Here is a 12,500-nt window from a genome sequence, read left to right as displayed (position 1 = left end):
AGGTGCAAAGTTAAAAAACTAATTTGGTAAACTCAAATGCAGTCCATGCATTTGGTTGTCGATGCATATAACATTAATTCAAGTCATCAGTATAGTCTACTTTGCCCCATGTTTGGTGGACCCAAATAAACATGAATTTGCCTAAGCTTATGCTGTGTTTACTTTAAAGTTATGCTTTAACCACTTAAATCCCATATGGTTGAGCGGAGTCCCTCAGGGATCTATGCTAGTGTATTTTCCGTCTTCTGTTATTGTGCGGAACGCTTTAGCTGAAAATAGCCGATCGACAAGCTCACAACGTCTCACGTTGTGATGCGTTGTGAGCTTGTCGGTCTGCTATTTTTCTGCGAAAGCTTTCGCCACAATACCGATGCTGGAGTTTAAGTGGTTAACCACCAACAAATAGCTAAAATAGTCAATATACACGCTCTGCTATTTTTCATATTTTTGAAAACGTTTGGCAATTCTGGAAAATGTCCACCTATAATATCTAATATTTTTGCAACATTGATGAATGAATAAAAGAATGGTGGGTTTCATTTCGATCTCAGGCAGCTGGCCCCACTGACAGACAGACCACATACTATGCTATACCGCACAGTAGCTTTTTATGGGTGTCCCAAATGAATGTATTTTTTATTGTCATCCATACATTTGTGCCAGTGGACCAACCAGGGCTGTGTAAGTGGTGCATTGTTAGTCTACCCTGCAACAACTCAAAGTGCTCTATGTCCAGTGAGACTTGGATTGGTGCTGCACGTTATGCTACACCTCTCTAAACAGAACACCATCCAGTCAATAATTCATACCAGAGACAGAAATGCCTTATTTCTCTAAGCTAGTTTTTCTTTCTTACGAGTGTTGATATTATTTTAATTTGATTAAATAAAAATATTCGTATACTGCGATTGACCAATACGAGTTGGGGTTTGATCAACTTCCACTGCTGCCTGCCAGTTAACGTTCACGCACACACGCACACACACACACACACACACACACACACACACACGCACACGCACACGCACACGCACACGCACACGCACACACACACACACACACACACACACACACACACACACACACACACACACACAGAACATTCTTGAAATTGCACAAAAAAAATGTTGTGTGGCACTGAGAATGAGGGGAATGGACTGACGGTATGATGCGTGCACTGAGATGTGAATAAAGACCATTTGCTCATGGATTCATAGGCTTCCGTCATCCATTATTGAGCATGGAGAAGAGCATAGGATTGGTGGCTGGATGATTTTTTTGACAGCGTTTACATGGCTGACAGCTACAGATGTGATCATTTGAACAGCGCAAGATAAATACTTTGACAGTTCAGCATTGTTTTTTGCAAAGAAAAATGGGTAAGTAATGTTTTGAAAGGTCCAATAATTGCTTTGACACAATACAAATAACTAAAAGTGCTAAAAATACAAGGGGGGTAGCTAAAACAGTGTAGTAAACAACAGCTTTCAGTCTAAGTTCAGGATTCAATATAAAACATACTGTATGTATTTGATCAGCAGGATAACACTTATATGCCCACAGCTCAACAAACCTCCTCGTGGCAAATCCATTTATGGACAATTAAGAGATTGCTATAGATTTCAACATGGCTGCTTTCGCCTCAGCAGACAAATGTGAAGCGTCAACAAAAAAGGCAATTTCTAGCCAGCGTTTGCCCTCCATCCAAAAGCAAAATGACATTAGCTCTTGTCTATTGAGTTTGTTAAATGCCCCACATAAAGTGAATTTACCCCCCAGGGCTGGGAAACAATCACGCAGGCGAGCGTTCCATTTAAGTGATTTGAATGATCTGAATGCTGCAGTGGCTCCGATCAACCAGAGAAATGGGTCAATAGACATGGAGACTAAGTGACATGGCTGGCAGCCTGTGCTCTCGTGGAAGACCGACACAAGAGTGAGACCTCACTGTCCTCACTGTCATTGGGTCAGACAGACATGGTCCCACACACACACACACACACGCACACGCACACGCACACGCACACGCACACGCACACACACACACACACACACACACACACACACACACACTGGCCCAGAAACACACAAAAACCAGTGGCTTGTCTGGTTCGTGGCCCCAGCGTTGTCTCATGTCAATAGGTCCCTTCACACAGACCACACATAGCTCTCTGTTGTCACAACCCTAACCTCATGCCAAGATGAACTGCTTATTAATAGATGACAGATCAATTAAAAGAAAGTGGGATGTGCAGCGGCACGACAAAGTACAAACCAAAATATTCACTGCCATTCGTCTAGTCTACAGGATGGATTTATCTGTAAGGTATCACTTACAGTTATATATAGATAAAATGAGAATCCAACAGGGACAGCTCTGCATAAAGATAAAGTGTCTAGTGTCTACTCTACAGTATATTGCATTACACAATACTGTCATAATATAGACTTTCAGACATAGTAGCTTGTCTAGGTCTTGTAAAGGAAGATGCCACAACTTACTTTCTGCGTTGATTGACATTGTGTCTTTCTCCCAGGACACTACGGTTATGTAGGCCTCCACTGAGGCAGGGATAATGCACTTGAAGACCGCCACATTGCCTCTCATGGCTTTCTGATCCTCCACCCGGACAGTGTAGGGCTCTCGTAGGACTGGAAGGAGAAGATAGGGAGGTTTAATGTGTATTAATGGTTTCAGTAGTACTATTGCTACTAGGTGAATAGTGAATAACAAACAATCTGAGCTGGTAATGGATGAAATAATATTTCAGGATGAACATTTTTGTTGACTTGTGTAGTTACTGTAGCTAAATAACAGCATTTTCTCTGATTAAGTTTATATCATTGTCCAGGGCAACGGGTACAAATCAGACATTCATAGAAGTGTTCAGGACAGCTGTTATTGTTTACAACCTGAAAAATCTGTACACTCTAATGTTGAGACAAAGAAAATAAACTTTGGATGAATATCACTACAGTATGTGTGTTATAGAGTACCAAAGTCACTCGCTCATCTCCTGGGTCACGGACGTTTTTCTCTATGGAAAATAACATTGTGTCATCTTAGAATCGTCTCATATAAGAATTGTGGTCCAAAAATAAACAAACTGTCCCGGCGCTATTGTCAGGGAGATGGATCTGTATTGTTTACGATAGTCAGTCACTCATACTGTATATGATACAGTCTGTTTCTGGCGAAAATGTAATTAATTCGGCGGCGTTAGCGATTTCTGACCGTCAGTTGATGCTTCATACCCATATTAAATCAAACCGCCTGGCTCATTTGTTTATTTTTGGAACACAGTTCTTATATGGCACGATATTAAACACGTCTATGGGAATTCAGAATGGGGGGGAAAAACGTGACCCCAGTAGGAATGCGTAAATTACGTCAGACTTCAGTACTCTATTAGGTAAAGTGTCAATAGACTGTGGACCAAACAAAGTAGAAGCCACTGACCAGCCTTAATGTGGACATCTTGGCTTCTGATTCTCCCTGAGGGGTTCTCCGCTGTGCAATAATAGGTGTTGTCATGGATGAGCTTGCTGAAGCTGGAGGGGGGGATGTGGAAGATCTGGAGGGTGCCATTGGCGTGCACGTGGCGGATCCCAGGCACATCGTAGATCTCCTCGCCAGTGGCCAGGTACCAGCGCAGCGAGACGGGGGCCACGCCCGCAGCGGGACAGGGCACCGAGGTCCCTGTGGTGCTGGCAAACACTACCTCTTGCACAGATGCATTGACAAAATATAAGCTGGAACGTAGATCTTCACTGAAAACTGTATAGGAAACAACAGGAGAAAGGGAAAAAGAATAAGGTAAAAAACAAGAACATCTCAAAGCACATCTGAATAATAAAATGTTTTACCTTAATTTTTTGGCCAATTTTGTATTAATTAAGAAATATGAAAAAATGCTTTCATATTCACAATATGCTATTCTGTGTTCCTTTGTATGTGATTATACTGTACACATTTTCTATGGACTTCCACTTTGCCTTTTCTGCTTGGCTAAAGTGTTTTTCTCTACTGCAGTGAAAGAAGCTTGGAGGAGTGTGGCATTTTGTTGTCTATGAAGAGGCATTGCAGCTGGGCCCTGGGAGAGCAGCAATGAATGGATATGAACGAACAGAGCCTGCACAGCACTAGACCTGACTATAGGCTACTGTACAACAAACATGATAGGACAGATGCAATGCTGGTGCCCCTCCCCCGGATCATGTACATTAGTCTCTACTACTGTACACTCACAGACACAAACACACACACACACACACACACACACACACACACACACACACACACACACACACACACACACACACACACACACACACACACACACACACACACACACACACACACACACACACACACACACACACACACACACACACACACACACACACACACACGTATGCACGCACACAAACAAACCCCAAAACTCACAAGCTTTTGTGATGTGCATGCATACAAGTGCATGCTAAATATGCCCAATATGACATAAAAATAAATAAATAGAAGCATATGCTTGTATTTTTGTCTTTGTTAGCCTAAGCTTTATGGCCTAGTGCACTATCTTATTGGCATAGGTAGTTAAGAGCTGTCAGTGCCAAGGATACACTTAACTGTTTCTATTAATCAATCCTTAAAATACAGTTAGTTACTGTTGTTATCTGTTGTACCCTTTGTCAGAGTACCAGTTGTACCCATCTGCTTATGCCCATACTGTACGTGTCTGTCAGCCTTGTCCCTTTTAAGCCCATATGTGGAGATCCCTGATGTCATCGGTATTTGCCTATGGGCATATTAGTCGGTTCGGCGGTTCTGGACAACCGCTGATCCGACCAACTTGACGCCGGGTACCGCACTTCCTTGGGTCCTCAGCGAGGATGAATAATCACAGAGCAGTCATCCTTCCAGGCCATAGGTGTCCTGTGAGTCTATTGCTCTTATTGGTTAAGATTATAAAGATCACCAAGTCCGTTTAGAGACAAGACTACTGTACAATTCCCACGACCTTTCATGGAGGACTTGCACAGTGAATGAAAACACCCAACACATTTCAAATAGCAATCTTTCATTGACTGATCCAAACATAAATTGACACAAGGAATGAACAATCACACATCGCCGATAACACAAAACATTGACTCTGAAATCTGGGTCGCGCTGTACAGGGCATATACACTGTGCAGACAGACCAAGGATGAACAGTCCGCAATTTGCCTAATAGGCCAGTCTAGTTTACTAGTTTCAACACAGTCTCGATTCAATGTCCAACCCTGTGCTTATAAAAGCGCTATTTTCCATAGTTTGTTGACAATGAGATGGATTATTTTTCAGGACACAAGTCGTATTATCAAGTTGCATACATACGTCACAAAAAAAGCTTTACGGACATGCCAGACAAATGCTGAGGTCTGCTGTTGCATCAATTCTGTCTGCATGGACTCCAGCAGACTCTGGTTCATGTACAGTATGTTATGTCTGGACTGTGAATTGACCTTTAGGCTATACTGTAACATTGTAACATCATATTTGTCCTCTTGATGACAACATGTCACACCACTTTTCAGTGTGATCACTGTCCAAAGATTAGTCTCCAGACATTAGATTTCACAATCATAACCCCTGTATGGTTATTATACCACACCTATCAGCCAATCAGTTTTATAATCAACTAGAAAAAGTGCTCCTCGGAGCACAGGTCTCCTCCAGGTCAGGTAGGCTATTGTGGCCTCCTGGTGGCGCTATAATAGAGCAACGTGAAAAGGGTGCCATTTCTTCTTAGGCCTTGCATGACAATCGGACACTGACTGCATTTTGTTAAAAACATTTGTTTCGCTAAATTAGACCTGCTGGTGGCGCTATAACAGGCCAATGTTAAAAGGGTGGCATTTGTTCCTCAACATAGTGTGAATGTGCGTGCAAAGTTTGACCGCAATCGGACGGTGCGTTCATGATTTGCGGAATTTTGTTCAAAACAAGCCAATAATGAAAACTTTAGATGTCAATCTTAGCCAATCAGTATGGAATATGAAAAATCAAACCCATCCGTCGTGATCACATGACTATAGAGATCATGTGTACCGATTTCGATATGGCTGCGTGCTGAAGCACAAACCTACTGTATATAGGCTAATGTGAGTGACTAAGCAGTATGTGTGTGTGTGTGTGTGTGTGTGTGTGTGTGTGTGTGTGTGTGTGTGTGTGTGTGTGTGTGTGTGTGTGTGTGTGTGTGTGTGTGTGTGTGTGTGTGTGTGTGTGTGTGTGTGTGTGTGTGTGTGTGTGTGTGTGTGTGTGTTCTGGCTGGGTCATCATCAGTTTTACATTTCAAACATTCAATTCCTCTTAAAATATCAGTGTTGGACTTTCCAGGAAGAGAAAGGGTGTCGTTTATATTAGCTTGGAATCCCCATTGATGATGTCATTGGTAAGCAGGTTTCTTAACTTCCATAGCCCACCAATGAGATGCAGTGTGTCATTACGTAACATATTGGTGCATACATTTCTAGATGCACAGTTTGTGTTGGTACTACAGGTAGGACTGATGATGAGTTTAAATGTAGTTTCTAAACTGTCCTAAACATATACATGTTGTTTATGTCGGCATTGATGAATGATCAAACTGTAAGCTGGCACAAGGGGGTCTCTTTTATGCACTTGGCTGTGAAACAATAAAGGAGGAAGAAACTATGTTGCTGTTTCAACAATTAGCAGAGCAATATCTCCACAGGTCAAGGCAAGCAGATGGGAGAAGAATTATGAAAATGTCCATACCCTTGAATCAATACTGATCACTCAGAGGGTAATATGTTATGGCACTTAGTGTAATTCAAAAATGGAACATTTTACTATTTTTAGATTGTATATATACAATTGTAGTGAGGAAGTGTGCCTGTGTTCCATTTGCTGTATTTTCCTTCAGCCCTATGTTCCCTCAGGCCTTTTCTTTGTTGGTGGTTTATTTCAGAGAGAAGCAGAGGAGTGACATACAGCAAATGTTCTGGCTGGCCAGGAATCGAACCGGGGACTCACTGTCAGGCGTTATTACCCATGTGGTACGTGCCCTAACAACTCGGTTATCAGGTCATCCCATGTTCCCTCAGTCCATATCTTCCATCAGCCCTATGTTCCCTCAGTCCTATTTCCCTCAGCTGTATGTTCCCTCAGCACTATGTTACCTCCTCAGCCCAATGTTCCCTCCGCTCTATGTTCCCTCAGCCCTATGATCCTTCAATCTCATGTTGTCTCAACGTGTCTCATTATATTTTGAATCCAATTGCTTTGTCCACAAAGCCTGACATCATACCCATACACAAGTCAACAACTAGCAACACCAGGGTGACTATCAAGAAACCTGAGGAACACTATAATGTATATGTTGCACTGGCTTTTTAGCCTGAATGGACATATTCTAACTGCATAGTGCATCAACCATTTGCAATGTTGATGCCGACTGGAGATCTGTGTTTGCATGTAATTCCCCTTCTCTACACCCTCGTATCTACAGTAAATACATGTATTTAAAAAAAAACTGCTGGAAAAAAGAATGTACTTAATCTACTAAACTGAATGCACTAATGCTTCAGTTAATTTGTTGGCTCTCCTGATTGTGCAGTGGTCTTATTCCAAATAGCCTAAATACTGGTTATACTGTAAGTGCACCCCTGGCCCTTGAAAACGAGTGCATTTGGATTATGCACAGGTCTGCAGTCTCCAGTGGGTTTGTGAATATCTCCTCTTTCCAAGCCATCAAAAGCATTTTAATGACATGTGTCTGACACATCTTTGAGTTAGCTGGAAACATGTTTATGTGGATGGTGCACTGGGGTGTGCACAGTATGATAACACGTGACATAGTGACACGTGACACGTGACATAGTGCTAGCTAAAATGTATAGTGGTGAAGCAAATTAATGCTTAATGCGAGTTAATATTGAGGCGTATTAACCGGAACTGAAATGTTATTTTCATTAGTGTTTTTATATTTGCTGAGATAAATGATCTAATAAAACAACATATAAACATTAAATATCTTTGATTATGTCTTAAAAAAAGGGGAAATGTGAAAATGTGCGAGTTTTCAAATATTGAGTAGATTAAGACAATGTAATATTTCCCTCCAAAATAAATTGCATTTTGGAAGGATATCCTTAATGTGAGGGGAGAAGTGATTTTATTAGTGCAAACGGTATTTCTCTTTTCACATGTGCCCAGTGGAATTGTTGCTTACGAAGCCTAAAAGCCATATATTATATGTTCTGATGTTCAATGCCAACACTAAATGTTGGCAAATACATTTTATTTGCATGACAATTAATCGTCAAGTAAAATTTTATTTTCCTGACAGCCCTACAGTCAACCACAGTCCATTGTACTGTATAATCTGGCCCTGTTAACGTGCGCACTCGCTTCCTGTCACCAGCCGGACTGCCTGTCTGGCTGCTTGCTTGTGCGACAGCTGCCAATCCCTCCTCCCCAGGGACCAAACATTTTAGCGCTTCATAAATTCCTAATGAGCGCGCTCAAATCACCGTCCGCTTCCTCCCACTGGTCGTTCAGTCCGTTACGACATACAAACACTCTCACGTACACATGTTTCCTCACATTTCTTGCTGCACTCACTTCACACATGCATTACACAGAGGGGCAGTCATGGAGGTGTTGAAGGGTGAATGGATGTTGTCAACAACCACAGTTTGATGGTGTCTTATTCCAGGAGGTATACATCTGGATCACAGAAGGACCAGAATGTTCTAAGGGACCTAATATTGATTGTGATGCGATTCACTTTAAAAGACTGGTATTAGGAGGTGTAGACTAAAGGTCCTTACACACCGGGGCGATTTTTTCGTGCGAATAATACGCTTTTTTTAAAAACCTTATAAAGTCAATGCAAGCGTACATGGCGCGAAAAAGCGGAAAAGCGAAGCGAAAAAGCGTCTTTTAATTATTCGGAACGAGTCCGAATTTTGCATATATTCGCACATTCGCCGGTGTGTAACCGCCTTAAGAGGCCTAAAACACTGAAGTATCATATCGCAAACCCTGTATCTCAGTAAAGCGCCAAAGTTGTAGTCTATGTTTTTTTTTTATTATACTTTTGGTTAGATAACACAGGTTTAAGAGATATTGCAGTTTCATTCTACCACATGAAATAAGTCAAGTCAGTGAATACCCCACTTTTACTGTAAAAGTCTCTTAAAAAGAGACATTACGCGTCATCACATCGGACACGCCAGAATTTGTGGTGGTGACGTTTGGTGGTGAAGTCCATGGCATAGTTTTAAATTCGCTTTTTATTTTTGACCAATGCATTTACCTTTGGAAAGTCATAACATTTAAAATTTAAGAAGATTATCTTGCTGAACAAAGTATCATGAACTTTTGTTTGCCAAAGAGCTTACTTTTAGCAATAATCAAAAATCAACGGAACCAGGAACATGCTACAGTAACTTCCTCCTTCCACCTACAAACCTATGTCATCCCTTGGCCACTCTATGACAGGACTGCTGCTCAGGGTTGTAACACACTGCCAAATACCTCAGGACTCAAATTAAAAATGTTTATGCTTTGAAGACATGATTGTCAATAAATAAAACCGATCTTCTTTGCCAGAAAATATGACTTTACTTTGTATAGGCTATTTCTAGGAATTGGGTGGGTTTTGGCATTAGACCAAAGTTTAGAATACTACATGACATGTTTATCTCCGGCTGTAAAATGTCTTTCTTTAAAATGCACAAACAATGAAACGAAGAAGAAAGTCAAAGGAAAGCTGCATTCACAATAATGTTTGTACCATAACGTCAGGCACTTCGTTTCTGCTTTTTGAAAATGCCATTCTTTTTCAGTAATGCATTTGATCTTAATGCAAAAATCAAATGAGTTTTATTCTCATGCTAGCAATAATTGACTATAGGGCAGGTGTCACATTTTTGTTCAGAGAGTGAAAGGTTATTTAGGGAGTGTGTAAAAACAAAATAAACAAGCTGCGGTACTTTGCACTCTAAATGAGAACAAAGAACCATCACACAGCCAATGGTTTGAGTGTGTTTGAAAGGTGAACGAGAGACAGAAAGAGAGGATGCCTCGCGAGTGCTTTTGTCTCAATCTTCTTCGCGCCAACTCATGAAAAATTTAGCCCCCTTCCCATTTCTGGGTGGCTGATTCCTTAGGACGAGTGAGTTGTGATGGACGGCGGCCCTGCCAGATCCCAATAGTTCAGATACGTACAGTCAGAGTGCATTTATTTTTCAGTGTATTGCAAGGAAAAACAGTGAGGGGTGGAGCTGCATCAGGGAGAACTGCAAAGCACTCAGACAGTTACACGCAAATGGCTATTAAGAGAGATAGAGGGAGTGATGAAGGGGGAGAGAGAGAGAGAGGAAAGGGAGAAATTTCAAGGGAGACGGGAGCAACGACAAAGGTCGAATAAATTCTCTAACTCTATTGTCTTAAAAATACTAATAATAGCAAATTGCCATCCTTCTCTCCTTTCTCTCTGCCTCCCTCTTGTAGCGTGGCTGTGTTTGTATTCCTCTCTAACCTTCAGCTCTCCTTCACGCTCCTCTGGCCCTGTCTTTCACAGTCAGACTTGCTCAACCTTTACAGGAGGTTGCAGGTGCAAAGAAACAAATACGAAAATTGGGTGTGTGCGTGTGTGTGTGTGTGTGTGTGTGTGTGTGTGTGTGTGTGTGTGTGTGTGTGCGTGCGTGCGTGCGTGCGTGCGTGCATGCGTGCGTGCGTGCGTGCGTGCGTGCGTGCGTGCGTGCGTGATTGTGAGTGTGTGTGTGTGTGTGTGTGTGTGTGTGTGTGTGTGTGTGTGTGTGTGTGTGTGTGAGTGTGAGTGTGTGTGTGCGTGTTTTTGTGTGTGTGTGTGTGTGTGTGTGTGTGTGTGTGTGTGTGTGTGTGTGTGTGTGTGTGTGTGTGTGTGTGTGTGTGTTTAGGAGGGGGGGGCAGAGATGAGGGCATAGCTACACACATCTGATGAAACACGAAAGAAGGAGGGGGGTTGACACAAGATAAGATAAGATAAGATAAGATAAGAATTTTTGCTATTCGTCCTGCTATGGCGTATATAAGTGGTTGTAAGGAGGGATTGGGATCAGAGTATAAGGTGTATAGCCTACATTATACATTTACATATTACCACCACTTAAATCTTTATGAGTTTGATCACCTCCTTGTTGGTGCAGCCTGGCACTGAAAGGCTTTATTGTTCAGATCAGAATAATGATTTGATATGAAAAAACATATATAAAAATAAAGCAGGCAGTAACAATATACTGCCTCAGTTAAGCATACAGATCAGCTGCACAGTAACTGAGTAATCAAGAAGAATTAGGTTAAGTGTAAAATGTCCAGTGCATCTACTGGAAAGCCTTCCCCACAATAAAGTTGGTTGGTCGGACTTGAACGTGACCTACAGACACACAGACACGCACGCATGCAGAGATGTTGCGCATTTATAGTATGATACCTGTTAATATCACTGTTATTACTTAGATACACATTACTGTTATCTGATTCTCTACTGTGTTCTACCCAGTAGAACAGAAGATACATAGATAATAATAATAATAATAACAAGGGCGATGTTGGAAACCATGCCCATTGGGAACGCATGCCCCACCGGTTATGCAATACCCGGTGTACCTGATGTCAGGGTACCAGTTGTCGAGTTATGCGCAAGACAGACAGACGGACAGATGCTATATAAATGCACCATTTACCATTTAGATTATCCATGTTTTCAACCCAAGTCCGAAATGAATGTCCAAAGCCAGTCCTGACCTAAATTGTCGTTACCGTTGCCGTTACCGTTGCCTGCGAGGAAAGGAGAAGGCGTGTGGGCGGGGGCTGGCTGGCATGTTTGTGCATTGCACCCTTGAATGATAATCTTATTAACAGCTGTCATAAAGCAGTAAGATGTAATTCGTACTGTACAGTAAAATCATCTGTGTTAATGTATCCATTTGTAACTCTGAGAGTGTACAAATGTAACAAAATGGACCGGTAAGGGTTCGTTTGGTTTCATTTGGACACACATGTATCTGCCACATTGTCTATCAGAGCGAAGAGGCACACTTCTTCTGTCTATTGACAATACTGAGAACACCACAGAAAGATCAAACCAGCACTGGGCTGAATCTTAAAACAGGAGATGAAAGATTTGTGTGGACCCTATCGATACGTGCTTAGCGATCTGCCTGGTGGGCAGATTAAGGCTGCATTCATGCAAACACTTTGGTCCACATCTCAAAGGAAGGCTTCATCTGAATTTCTCTCTCTGTGCTGGTGGTATTTTGAACATCAACCATCCAAAATTAGTAATGTTCTTTTAGATGTTTAGTTGCTTTATACTGGCCAGATGAGCAATGATTATGTATTTTCTTTTTCCCCCTAGCATGGTAGTCAAAACACAAATTAGCTTTTCCCCTATATTCACTGAGGCAGAAAAAAACTGATTCGACATTTCATTCAGGAACGGTTC

The 12,500-nt window shown here is 41.8% G+C and overlaps 1 protein-coding gene across 2 annotated transcripts in view; it reads right to left on the bottom strand.

The window, feature by feature from the left end:
- dscama (Down syndrome cell adhesion molecule a) overlaps positions 1 to 12,500 on the bottom strand; it is a 122,423-nt gene that overhangs the window by 95,358 nt on the left and 14,565 nt on the right. For both annotated transcript variants that reach the window (XM_080435285.1, XM_080435284.1), the window contains exons 2-3: positions 3,461 to 3,778; positions 2,503 to 2,652 (exon numbers count right to left, since the gene is read on the bottom strand). In XM_080435285.1, the coding sequence (XP_080291411.1) occupies positions 2,503 to 2,652; positions 3,461 to 3,778 (468 nt within the window). The remainder of the gene's footprint in view (positions 1 to 2,502; positions 2,653 to 3,460; positions 3,779 to 12,500) is intronic.

This window comes from Gymnoscopelus braueri (assembly GCF_963280865.1).
Source record: "Gymnoscopelus braueri genome assembly, chromosome: 8".
NCBI lineage: Eukaryota > Metazoa > Chordata > Actinopteri > Myctophiformes > Myctophidae > Gymnoscopelus > Gymnoscopelus braueri.
The sequence above is the reverse complement of the archived record's forward strand: the minus strand, read 5'-3'. Positions and strand labels throughout refer to the sequence as shown.